At 51.1% G+C, this 12,767-nt stretch overlaps 4 protein-coding genes across 4 annotated transcripts; 3 read left to right on the top strand and 1 right to left on the bottom strand.

The window, feature by feature from the left end:
* Positions 1 to 703: 703 nt before the first annotated feature.
* Positions 704 to 1,457, bottom strand: ALTATR162_LOCUS254 (uncharacterized protein; the record flags this gene model as incomplete). The annotated part of the gene is made up of 3 exons (XM_043307847.1): positions 704 to 1,023; positions 1,116 to 1,253; positions 1,307 to 1,457. The coding sequence occupies 3 exons, from the start codon at positions 1,455 to 1,457 to the stop codon at positions 704 to 706; spliced, it is 609 nt and encodes a 202-aa protein (XP_043163782.1).
* Positions 1,458 to 3,756: 2,299 nt separating this feature from the next.
* Positions 3,757 to 4,332, top strand: ALTATR162_LOCUS253 (uncharacterized protein; the record flags this gene model as incomplete). Its single annotated transcript, XM_043307846.1, has 2 exons — positions 3,757 to 3,763; positions 3,815 to 4,332. 2 exons carry the CDS (start codon positions 3,757 to 3,759, stop codon positions 4,330 to 4,332), a joined length of 525 nt encoding a protein of 174 aa, XP_043163781.1.
* A 1,146-nt stretch (positions 4,333 to 5,478) lies between these two features.
* ALTATR162_LOCUS252 (uncharacterized protein) lies at positions 5,479 to 7,575 on the top strand (the record flags this gene model as incomplete). Its single annotated transcript, XM_043307845.1, has 1 exon — positions 5,479 to 7,575. One exon carries the CDS (start codon positions 5,479 to 5,481, stop codon positions 7,573 to 7,575), a length of 2,097 nt encoding a protein of 698 aa, XP_043163780.1.
* Positions 7,576 to 10,160: 2,585 nt separating this feature from the next.
* ALTATR162_LOCUS251 (uncharacterized protein) lies at positions 10,161 to 11,946 on the top strand (the record flags this gene model as incomplete). Its single annotated transcript, XM_043307844.1, has 2 exons — positions 10,161 to 10,559; positions 10,612 to 11,946. The coding sequence occupies 2 exons, from the start codon at positions 10,161 to 10,163 to the stop codon at positions 11,944 to 11,946; spliced, it is 1,734 nt and encodes a 577-aa protein (XP_043163779.1).
* Positions 11,947 to 12,767: the final 821 nt, after the last annotated feature.

The following is a 12,767-nucleotide window of genomic DNA, read 5'->3' as shown; positions in this document are numbered from 1 at the left end:
CAGTGCTATGTGGACCGCTATCTCTTCCGTATGTTGATACGGAACGACAGATTGAGGACAAACTCACTTTACTACCACGCTTTATGCCACCCTCCATTGTTAACCACAAGTCTCCACGATTCAATCTGCCTGGTTATTCACCTTTGCGGGGCCATGTTCGACTCCTGCATTGGCAGCTGTGCACTGGGGAGTTTATGTTTGCTGTATTCCATCTTACCACTGTGTCGCCAGATATTTGTTTCTTGAGTTTGATTCTTTACCGACAGCATAGTGGGTGTGTACAGGTCCTGGATCTCCGAAAGTGTTCGACTGAGAAGCAAGCAGCTTCATGCTGATAATTCATGGCTTACAATCCCCTTTTAGTACGAAGCTCTGTCTTTATGCGCTACGCTCGCCCACCCTAGGGCTCACTTCAGTGCACTGGACTGACATATGAGTCCCCTCGCGTTGATCCCTCCATTCGTGCGGCTTCTGCGTCTACACAGGGCTGCATACAGTTGTATACGGTGCCGGAAAGTCACGTCTGTGCAGCAACCCATATACGCTACTCTTCATCGCACTTGACGTCATTCTATGAGGAGCTCCCGTGAAGTAAAACGTTGATCAGATTGCTCTACCGGCCTCATCTACTCTCTCCATTGACCCGTGTTTCTTCTCAACTGCATGTTCTGCACCGTATTTCGATGCATCTTTCAACATTGCCTCACCATCTTCCCCCAAACTTGACAAGCTCCCTCCTCCCCACCACCGCCGAAGCAACCGTGCACAAAGCTCCCACGCCCACCAACAGCGCCCTCGCCAGATTCAATGTCGCCCACTTATCCATCAACTCATGTACCGTCTCGCCCTCGGCAGCAAACGCTTCCACATTTTTGTTGCTCAAGGACGCAGTCGCGAGTTCGTCTTTCTTGGCCATGAGTCTGTCATTGGTGGGTCCGAGGACAAGGAGGGTGAAGGGGACGATACTGGGGAGTAAGAGGGTGGCGGCGAGGTTTAGGCGGAAGGGTGTGGATTTGGAATCCTCTATCGTAAGTGTTAGTGTATGCATGGGCCATTTGGGGTAGCTATGGATGGGTACGGGGGGGTTGGCGGTATGGAGAGGATGCAGAACGTACGGTTATAAGCTAAATACCCTGTTGCGAGAGCAGATAAGATAGCTAGAGGCCGTGCGATTGCGCCACCGCGTGTGAATATTGTGTGCCATTGCTTTACTGCCAGCGGGGCGGGGGCTTGCATTGCGGAGGGGATGCCGACTACGGAGAGCGAGACGTTGCTTCCTGGTGTAACTCGTCAGCCATGATCTTACATTTCATACACATGATGCCATTGTTCGAGTTTCGAAATGCGTTCTTCATTGCCAGATCAATCTCACCTAGTAGGAATACGCTCCCTGTTATACCCACAGCCTGTGCAATCGCAAGCGCTGTCGGCGTCTTCTGCATAAGTAGGTTGTCCATTGTGCCGTCTGTGCGTGTGTCGGTGCAATTGGTGCTTGCCCTGCGTTGGTTAGGGGACGCGAAGATTATTTGTACCTGTGTGAAGTGGGATACTTTACTTTTGCGTGGTCGTGGTCTGATGGATGAATAGCTAGCGGTGGGCCTGGTGCTTGGTGGGACACGCGCAGCGACGCTACGTCAAGCTTCCCCGCGGAACCCGATCGCGTCGAGTCAAGCTCCGCATTCCGATACACGCCATAGGTCAGTTTAGATCTTCTTTTAGAGGAGCGCATAAACATTTTTCTTTCGAGTTCCAAAGTTGATATTCGCTTACAGCTAATGTTCAATTCCGTTAGATCTGGGACGCTTTTCACAACATCCCCTCCATCCAAATCGAAGTTGAAAAGAAGCAAATCTACACGCAACTCTGATTAGATTCGACGCTTATCGGCAGTGTATTGCAATACATGAAAGACCGGCAGAACCCAACAAAGAAAAGACTGAAGAATTAAAAGAGGATGATAAGACTAAGTTATATCTGATCTTGCGCAACTATACAACTCTCCGAGTATTCAAACAGTATGGATAGAGTGCTATCAAGCCCCAGCAAGTTTATCCGCACCCGAAAGATGATGTAGCTTCTCTATTGGTACCCCAAGAATTCGCATAATCCTATACGCCGTCATACTCAGGGAAGAAGCTATCAAATACGAGGGCTGTATCAGCGCGATGGGTATGGATCAGGAAAGACATGGAAGAACTTACAAGTTCGGTAAAAACAAGCTCCTACATATAGACCAAGCCGTTCAAGTCGCAATGCCATATAATAGGTACGTCGATCGTGATAGGCATGTCCTCCTTTCACTTGAAAGCTTCCGGGCGCGCCTTCTCGAAACAGCCCCAAGGCCTGCTCAATCTGTGTATATAGATCCTAGAAAGATGCTGCGTCGAACTTGAACGTGGGTACTTCCACGTCGGCAAGGCGCTGGAGGGCCTTGTGGCGGTGTTAACCTGGAATAATATTTGTCGAGCGAGAGGCTATGATTGAAGCATCGTCAGCTGTGAGTTCTAATTTCTAGATGAGAGTCCAGAACTAAGCACTTTCGAATGCGGATATCCGTTCTGATCACACCACTCGCCCTTTTTCAAAATCGCCGGGTGATTTGGCATCATTTTTCGAAGTGCGGGTACGCATAGTTCATAAGTAACTGCGGTCAATACCATTATTGTTTATGCTGTGGAACGTATTGTGTACATGATCCTGCTGCAATCTATCATAGCACTGTGTAAGTTGGATAGCTCCTGATCAAGTTGCAACGCCTTTTTCAGTGTGCTGTATCCACTTCAGAAACAGACAAAAGCTAAAGGCACAGTGAGGATGCTTAGAAAGAGAACGATATGTTTGATGACTAGTACATGTGGGGTCATAAGCCAGAAGTGTCACTCTTATATTAGTGCTCAAGATATCCATTATAACATTGTTCACTTCCAACTACAGCCGCAATTGTGACGCGATACTCTCAACGCTTTCAGACAGACGGACCACAAGTACCTCGGTAGTAAGAGATGGGGGATTTTGGCTTCTTGGTACGGCGAGAACGTTTCGTGAACAATTTCGCTAGCTTGGTTGTAGAAAGAATCAAATAGGTGAACCGAGGGCTCGTCTTGGGTTCTAGGCTTAGTTGCGCTGGGGACAAAAGCGTTGATGCTTCTCTACCCTGCGGGGATGTTCCATCGCGCATGAAGAGTTACCTAGGTAGATGATCAATTTTATCATGAGTTTCGACCCGTGCAAACAGGAATAAACACAGGAACGATGGGGCCTTTACTCGACGTGACGCGACACATGCCGAGTGGCTCGTGCTGCACGCTACTTAATGTGAATGAGGGGCACCGGTTGTGCACGGAGCAGCGTAAATCGGACCAGGCAATCTGCTGTCTTCGATCTTACCGCGCTCGCACTACAACACATAGTAACGTATATTGAGCGGAACAGTGTTCACCCGGAAATATGTTGCGCACAGGAGCAGCATGCTCGTCGCTAGCTCATTCTCTTACTAGCGGGAGCGTTGCTAGTTGAGACGTGTCGCTTATCCCTATGAAACTGTACGAGCATCAACTCGCCCTCGACATACACATGCCTGGTTCCTCTCAAGCTTCTCATCCCATACTCCAGCTGTTGAACCTCAAGTATTAAACTAGAACGCTTAGCCCTGCTTGTAATTGGACTTACACGAGCGAACATTCGCGCCGCAAGTTTGTTTTTACCGTCAATCCGCCGTACATCTAGTGACCAATTAACAAGATCGATCCGGCAGCCATGTTCTGTACGTCCCTAAACTTCTGCTCAACTCCTCCTTCGCTCTAACAAATATCAGCTCTCAACACAACCGCTACCCTCCACCACGTAACCCACCTCCCGCGCTCAATATCCTTCGCCAGTGCCGTCTCTCAACTCCACAACCATGAACTCCTCATACGTCTTGACCCCGAATACGCATCCCACGAAACTCTCCCCTCAGACCCCTCGACCCCAACCGCAAAATGCTACAGAATAACCGACCACATGAACGCGCTCCCAGCAGGCCTATGGGACACGACCGTCAAGTTTGATGCGCATATGACGGATTTGGATGATGGGGTTCTGTGGATCATCAAGGCGCCGTTGGGGCTGACGCAAAGGACTACTTGGAGGTGTTTGAGGACAGAGGAGTTGGGTGAGGAGGACAGGAAGGAGGGGGAGGAAAGTGAGTGGAGTTTGGTTGAGGATGTAGAGATCAAGGCGAATAGGATGTTGGTTGGGACTGTGAAGGGTAAGTGTGAAGAGAACTGGCCTGGGGCGCATGGCAAGTTTTTGAAGCACTTAATGGGGGAGGGTGGGGTGACGACTGCTTGATGAGGGAGTTTGGAGCGAAGGTCAGCTTTGGTTATGCAAGAATTTGAAGTGTTGTGACCTGGCTTTAATGGCACCTAGGTATGCGTAATTCGTCCAGTTGTACGTATCCAAAATATGCCCCCAAGGTATACGTAGTAGACTATGTCAACACTCTAACAGGAAATAACAATGTATTTGCGCAATCTTCACCCGACATTCAGGAAACATGGAGACGCTAGACGAACCAACACCTGGCCCGGGTCAATGGTCCATGTGCCGTTGGGCCTAAGGACGTCTTCTGCCTGGCGCATGGGGTGAGATGTTCCTGGGCGGAGCTTCTGCGTCTAGAAGGCGGCCAGATTGGCGGAATTTGATCCTCATGGCGGGGGGTAGATGTTGGCTAGGCGCAAAGAGGATTCTGCTGGGCAAGACCCTGCATAACGCCAACTGCAGCGTGGAGAACCGACCCTGAACGCCGATTCCTGCTTTCTCGATACCAGAGTGCAAAACTTCCTCCCACAAGACTGATGTGATGGCTGAACAAGTCCAAGGCTCTTATCTGCTCACGCGATACTGTTTGAACGGTCAAGCGGGCAATGTCTCTCTTCAAAGGTGCGCGGGTGACCGCCGAGGCCCCACACGTGGTACTCTTTTAATCGGGCCTTCCGGATCTTATCGATAGCTGCGATAAAGACATTGGACAGCAGCACCTCGCAGCACATGAAAGACGCTGCACGTCGCTGTTGCTGGCATCCTTCGCGTCATCTTGCTACACACCATAGTCACCGCACTCAAAGGCCTTTCAGTCATGCTTGGTCTACCTGCTAGCTGACGGCTGAAGACGGTGCTTGAGCCGAAGGGCTATAGATCGGCCTCGCTCGCCGCATAACACGGGCCATGCTCCCCGCCTTTCTCGACTGGACTGCCTATTCCGCTTTCCGCTCAGCTATCAAAAACCGCGCACCCAACCACCGGGTCAGCGTCAGCTCTCTCACGTTCCTTCCTTTTTGCGGTTACGGGACTGTTCCCAATCATTCTCCCTGCCACTTTGCTCCAGTAAGCGTGACGATATCCTCGTTCTATCATAGCCATTGATAGGACCCTCCTTCTTGCCCGCGTCGAACCGCTTGTCCCCGAGCATCGCGTACCACACAGTCACGCTTCACCATGGAGCCACTATCCATCGACTCGGTCGTCGTCGACCATGGCGAAGCGCACCCCACGCCGGGAACCCCTCCATCCGAGGCCATTATGATCGAGCAGCCAAAGCTCAAGGGCAGACAGCGCCTTCTCATGGGCTTACAACGGATGGGCTCGTCCAATAGTCTGGCACACATGGGTAGACCTCGCTCACACAGTCTGAGAAGTGGTGGAAAGGCATCCATGTCTTGCGTCTCTCTCGCATCTCCTGGCTCGCCGTATGGCAACTCATTCGGCAGTTCTTACTCGTCAGAGTTGTCCAACGGATACTCTACGGCACCCACGTCCGTCGCCAACAGCCCACCAGGCACTCCTTTTTGGGACGAAAGGACTCGTCTCCGTATGAAGACACCAGACGTCCAATCTTCAGTACCTCTCCCTTCCGCCCGACGACCTTTCACCAGAGATGGCATCGAAGCCGAGAGCGACTATTTTTCACGACCCGTCCATAAAGTCCAGAGACGAGCCAACTTCAACTTCTGGAGCGACATGCCCACCGAGATTCGCATGCAGATCCTCCGATACCTCGAACCAAAGGAGATTGTACGTTGTTCGCGCATCTCCAAGTCATGGCATGCTATGTGCTTCGACGGCCAACTATGGAGCGACCTGGACACGAGCAAGTTCTATCGCGATATCTCAGCCAACGCTTTGGTTAACATCATCACTTCGGCGGGACCGTTTGTGAAGGACTTGAATCTGAGAGGCTGCGTGCAGCTGAGAGAACACTGGGGCAAGGATGGCTTTATCGAGTCTTGCCAGAATCTGGAGAACTTTTCACTGCAGGGGTGTCGAATCGATCGAACGTCAATTCACTGCTTCTTACTCCAGAACAGTCGTCTTGTTCACGTTAACCTGTCGGGTCTCGCAGGCGCGACAAATGCAGCAATGAAGATTCTTGCTGCACATTGCCCAAGAGTCGAAGTCCTAAACATCTCGTGGTGCAACAACATCGACAACCGAGGACTGAAGAAAGTAGTTGATGGTTGTACTAAGCTGCGCGATATCAGAGCGGGCGAAGTACGAGGCTGGGATGATGTGGATCTGATGGTCCAACTCTTCAAGCGCAACACACTTGAAAGGCTCGACTTGAAGAACTGCGATAGTCTCAACGATGAAGCACTGGCTGCTTTGATTGAGGGTGTAGATGAGGAGGTCGATGTCCTCACCGATCGACCAATCGTCCCACCCAGGAACCTCAAGCACTTGAACCTTACACGCTGCCGCAGTATCACCGATCTTGGCCTGAAGACTCTAGTACACAACGTTCCGTATCTAGAAGGCCTCCAAGTTTCGAAATGCGGGGGACTGACCGACGATGCGCTGATCAGCTTACTACCCACTGTGCCAGTCCTCACCCATCTAGACATTGAAGAGATCGACGGATTAACAAACGAAGTCCTGAAAACGCTGTCCGAATCCCCCTGCGCGCCTCACCTCCACCACCTCTGCATCTCCTATTGCGAAAACCTAGGTGACGCGGGTATGCTCCCCGTGCTCAAAGCCTGCAGCCGTCTCGCTAGCTTGGAGATGGACAATACGCGCATCTCCGACCTCGTCCTCGCGGAAGCCGCATCAGGCCTCCGCAACCGCAACCGCACGGCCCGTGGACTGACAAACTCGGAACGCCCTGAGGTCGGACTGCGTATTGAGGCGTACGACTGCGCAAACGTAACATGGACCGGTGTCCGCGAAGTCCTCTCCCGAAACGCAGAGATAACGCGTCCTTCTTCCCGCTCTGCTTCTAAGATGCCAACCTACCCCCGCGAAATCATCAAGCTCAAGTGTTTCCACAACTGGCAACCGACTGTTGAGGAACATACTAAGCGTGTACTGCGAGGCGATTTTGCAGCCGCTGCGCGTTTAGAACGCAAGTGGGCGGATTGGATGATGTTGAACGAGGAGGCGGGGGTTGGTGGGGCGGGAGCTAGGAGACGGAGGAGGAGGGCGAGGGAGGCACAGATGATGCATGCTGATGAGGAGGAAGGTGGTGCTGGGGGTGCAGGTGGTGTTAGTCGCCGCCGACGTGCACGAAGTGGGCCTGGGAGTTGTACTGTGATGTGATTGTGCTTCTATTGTTGTTTGGTGTTATCATGACGTGGTTATCTGGCGTTTTGATTTGGGATTAGAAGTCGGCCCTAGGTTTGTGGGTGGACGTCGTGGTGGTGCACGTGGCTGGTATACGTTGCACAGGGACTTGAGGCTCCTCCCTTTGGGTGAGTGTGAGCGTTAGAGTCAGGTATGATATTAGCACGGATATCTGGGATCGGGAAGTAACTGTTCTTATACTGTTCATAGAATATATATGTTGCATGTCTTATGGACATGCACTCCTCTGTGTCGTCTTCCAATGAAGAGGCTTCATCCCATCATCAGGCATCATATCTAGCACCCGTAATATCTGAAACTAGCCACAATCTGTGAGATGTACATTTGCACGTGAGCGCGCGACTAGCTTGCACTAGTGGCGCGTTTGCCCTGCGTTACATCATTCTTGAATTCCACCATCCAACACCAGCACATCACTATGAATCAACAAAACTTCCCTTGTCGTGGTTGAAACCGTCCGTTGATCAGAGTCGTGATCATGAAATCGCAAATGGCAGACCTCAAGACAGGACTGGAAGCTTTCCGCATCGCAGGTCTGCCGCCAGACTTCTACTACATTCCCAATTTTATCAGTGTGGAAGAAGAGGCGTCCATATTACAGAAGGTGTGTTCTTGTTACTCTCATCCATTTCGGTTTCTTATTTTCGATACCGTGTCGCATTTGTAAAGTTTGCCATTTCTACCCTAATACCCCGCCTTCCTACTCTTTCCCCACATCTACGTACCCATCTACGCACATGACCATCAACATCCAACCCAGACTTACATCTCTTCACTTTGGTCTCATTTAATTTCAACTAACATATCTTCCTCCACTAGATTCCCTCCCAACGATGGACGCACCTTACCCATCGACGTCTCCAAGCCCTCCCCTCTACTCTCACCAAAAACAATACCCTTCTTGCCGCCCCGCTCCCTAATTACCTCACAACACCCATTCTGGATCGTTTCAAAGAACTTGAAATCTTTAATCACACGCCTCATGGTCAACCGAACCACGTACTGGTGAATAAGTATAAGCCTGGTGAGGGCATTATGCCGCACGAAGATGGAGATGCGTATGCGCATGTTGTTGCGACTGTTAGTTTAGGTGCGGGGCTATGTTTGGATGTGCTACCAAAGCCCACACCCGAACCTGAGAGTCGAGAAGATGGAAAGGGTAATGACGAGGAAGAAGCAGAAGTGGGGGACAAGAATGAAGAGCCAACACGATTCCACTTCACCAAATCTCTCATCGAACGAGACGGGTTACTCAACCTCCCAACGCGCATCTTCCAAGAACCCCGCTCTCTACTCATAACAACAGGTCGCGCCTACTGCGAACTCATGCATGGAATCTCATCCGTTGAAGTCGATGAAGATTTGAATGAGGAGACGGTGGCGAATTGGGTGTTGTTAAGTGAAGAAGGGAGGGCGAAGGTTGTAGAGGATGGGGGGAGGAATGTGAGGGGTACGAGGGTGAGCTTGACGTATAGGGATGTTGTTAAGGTTAGTAAGGCGGCTAGTAGAGTGCTGGGAGGGGGTCGGTTTGGGACGGGGAGGGTGTAGTATGGGCTTGCATTGTGTGTTCATGGTTGTTATGAAGGATACGGTGCTGGATGTTCGAGTGAAACATGAAAGTGTGGTTTATTGACCGAGGACATGTGATTAGAGTCTACGACCGCGGTGATTCGATTCTGGCTCAAGTTGTCTCTGAATGAGAATTCAGAAAGACAATATTATGCTAAATTTCTGCCATCTCAATAAGGCTAAAGAGCAAATGCGTGTAGACGAAACCGATGAGTAAATGTGCTAGTTTTTCCGCAAACAATCAAGATACTGATTCATGTCAAGATAAGCTATGCCCTGCGGTCAAGGCATCTCAGTAGCCCTGTCTTGCGCATTGCCATTAGCCGTGATGGTATTCAATTTCCAGGAATTCAAGCTCGTCTGCATATTTCCCGTATCTGCAGACCGAGGTTCTAACTGCTTGATCGGCACCCCAGGAGCAGTGGCGAGCCCCTAGCCTAGCGCCCGCATAGTCCGACACTGCCGAACGGCACCAGCCACGACTTCTCCTTCCTACGCATCTGAGCTACAGTCTCTCGTAATCTCTTCTTTTGCTATTTCGACAAAATTATATGTTTAGATACCAGCAACAAGTGATCAACAGTCATAACTCGAGTCGAAACTTCTCTGAGGAACAAAAGCGCAAAATAGCTGCGTCGACAGCCGTTGACATCCACTAACCACCGCCAAGCCAAGATCAAACATGCAGCGTTTCCACCACCGAAACAAATGTGTAGCAGACACACTTGCTCGACCCAGCCCTTGGAGTTGCAGATCAAGCTTCGATGCCTGAGCTTAAAGCGATTACTTAGGACAATGGCTGCCTGGTCTCTTTTCTTGACATCTCCACATCCTTCTCTTACTCGACTTGTATATTCTTGATACCCTGGTTCGGTCCATTCTCTGCGCGTGCGCACATTACAATCTTAATCTACTCATTCCTTTATTTTCATTCGTTAAAAGTCGCAAGCGACGAGTCTCCAATGCCAGCCATGTACATCGACACTGCGACTGCGAACAGTCGCTCCTCGAGGCCTCAGATTATCATTGAGCCGTCACCATACAACGATCGCTCGACACCACTTCTAGAGGCTTTTGTGAACCAGGAAGTGGAGACAGAGGTGCCGCCGCCTAGCTACCTCGAAGCTACAACACCTGGTCTCTTCACAAGTCGACTAAGTGGAGAAGAAGGCGCAAGGCTGCTCTCCTTGGATGGACGAGAAGCAAGAGATGCGACTTCCAAAGAAGAGCAGTACGGAAGAAGAAGTTTAAGGCAGCAATGCCTGAAGAAGACATGGCTGAAGGTGGTTGGAACAGTACTTGCGATGATGCTCGTGTCTGCGACGCTGGCTCTTATGGTCGCGGCGGTATCTGTTCGGAGGGACAGACAGGTCAGTGTAACCTGCCAAGAAAGGGAAGATATGTATTGACATTTGCACCAAGGCCACTGTGACTACCACTCCATCATCAGCACAATCCGCGCAGGGCGATGCCACCCATCCAGAAGGATTCATTGACGACGACTCTGACAAACCAAGTCTCATCGCCGTCCCATGGCCATCGCCATCCGCCGAGGCGCAATCAGCCGCACCGAAACAATCTTTCCCCATTCGATGGCCCGCAAAGTGTGGAAAAGACTACAACGTTCGGACCGAACACCATGACCTCGGGCAAGCGAGCGAGCTCAACATCCAGGAAGCAGTGCACCAACTCGATGGTTCATACAAGCGGGTAGCAGGCTGGATACACGTCGCGCAAGCACCCCCTGAGCAAGCTGCCGGCACTGTTCAGGTCAAGATGTCATACGCCGTATCCTCATCCGTCGACGTCAACAGCATCGCATACTCGTCCACAGAAACCGGCATAACAATTGGCGATCCCTCGTTCCCCGACGGCTTCGACGGCGTACGACCCGGCAACGCCTGTCTCGGCATGTCAGTAGTAATCTATATGGCCCAAGGAACCACCTTATCCAACTTCAAAGTCTCAACCACACACATGGGCATGCAAGTCCATGCCGGCGCAAACTTCACTGTCAGGGACACGACGTCCATCTCTACAACCACCGGCACCCTCGACGCCACAGCCTTCTCGTCGCGCCGCACCTACCTGCAAACCATCTCCGGATCCATAAGCGGGAAATACGCACTATCCGACCTCCTTTCTGTGAAAACGAAGAGCGGATCCGTCAACATCGACATTGAGCCCCAGTCTGCCGTCGAAGGCTCCACAAACCCAGCCGTCTTCATGGTAGACTCGCTATCAGGAAGTATACGAACAGACTTCAAGCGCAAGTACATTCCCAACCGCGAGTACCAAACCTACATCAACACCACCGTGGGCTCCGTCGACGGTACCTTTATCCACGGCTCCCGCACAGAATTCAACTCCGTCGCCGGTCTCGTAGCCGCTGATATCCTCCCATTCAAATCCGGTGATTACCAATCTGAAATCTACACAAGTACGCACTCTGGCCAGACTTCTCTTACCTTGCGCTCTCCGTACCGGGCGAAGAATGTAGCCATGTCTGGCTTGGTTAGTACGCACAAGAGCACGTCTGGTGGACTCGATGTGACGTACCCACCTGAATGGTCGGGTGTCGTTGACGGTACGAGTTTGAGTGGAGCGTTGCATTTGCAAGGCAAGGATTTGGAACTCCTAGGGGAGAACGATGAGCCGGGGAAGAACCATGTCGAGGCGAAAAAGGGGCAGGGGGAAAGCACATTGAGTTTTGATACTGTTAGTGGCGGGTGCGAGATCAAGATTGGGAAGTTATAGGCGGTGTGGTTGGGAGGTTGAAAATTGGTACGTGGATACATATATACCTTAGTTTTTTTTGGTGTTGGGGAGTAGACGGTAGGTAGACCGCGCCCGTATGAGGCTGTTCGTGCATGTAATGCATATCACGATTCTATCACCCAACCAGCTGATGCGAATATCGTGAACTCAGACAACAAATCATACTCGCCCTTTTCACCCCTCTTCAGATGCCTCGGCCATAAATAGCAAATCGTACTCTCATCTTCCCGCCCACCTCAACTCACACTAGATCACAAGTCTCGTCGCACCTGCCGCACCGTCACCTCCTAGTTTCCGATTGCTTCTAATACACCTAGTTTAGTAGTGACAAGAAAGTTAACTTCACTACTATACTAGTGCCGTGGCTATTGTCCGCGCGTCCCGCTCCCGCCAGCGATGGCCTGTCAAAACCAGTGTCTTGGTAGCATGGGTTACCCTAGTCTCTTCCCTTACGTCGATGATCGTTGGTCGTTGATCCCAGGTCGTTGGGTGTTAGGGCTGAAGATGAGCTACTGGGTTCGGGGGAGTTGCTGTGTGTCGGATTGATGATGTGTTGGATGTAGTTTGCATAGTGTCTACGTCATAAGGCTGAAGTTTGTTCGACTCAATTGGAGAGTCCGCTGTGGTTCGTGATGGCTTAAAATAGGATGCTCTGGGGTTGGGCTGATGTACGATGTGGCTGTCTTGGTGGGCAATCACTCCAATTACATGTGGAACGTGTTCATAGCAGATTCACATATCGAGGTCCAAGGTCATTGCGAGATCAGTGCCGACTATGACGTGTTCGAATGCCCATCAAA

Source organism: Alternaria atra, assembly GCF_907166805.1.
Source record: "Alternaria atra isolate CS162 genome assembly, contig: 19, whole genome shotgun sequence".
In the NCBI taxonomy this organism is placed as follows: Eukaryota; Fungi; Ascomycota; class Dothideomycetes; order Pleosporales; family Pleosporaceae; genus Alternaria; species Alternaria atra.
The sequence above is the reverse complement of the archived record's forward strand: the minus strand, read 5'-3'. Positions and strand labels throughout refer to the sequence as shown.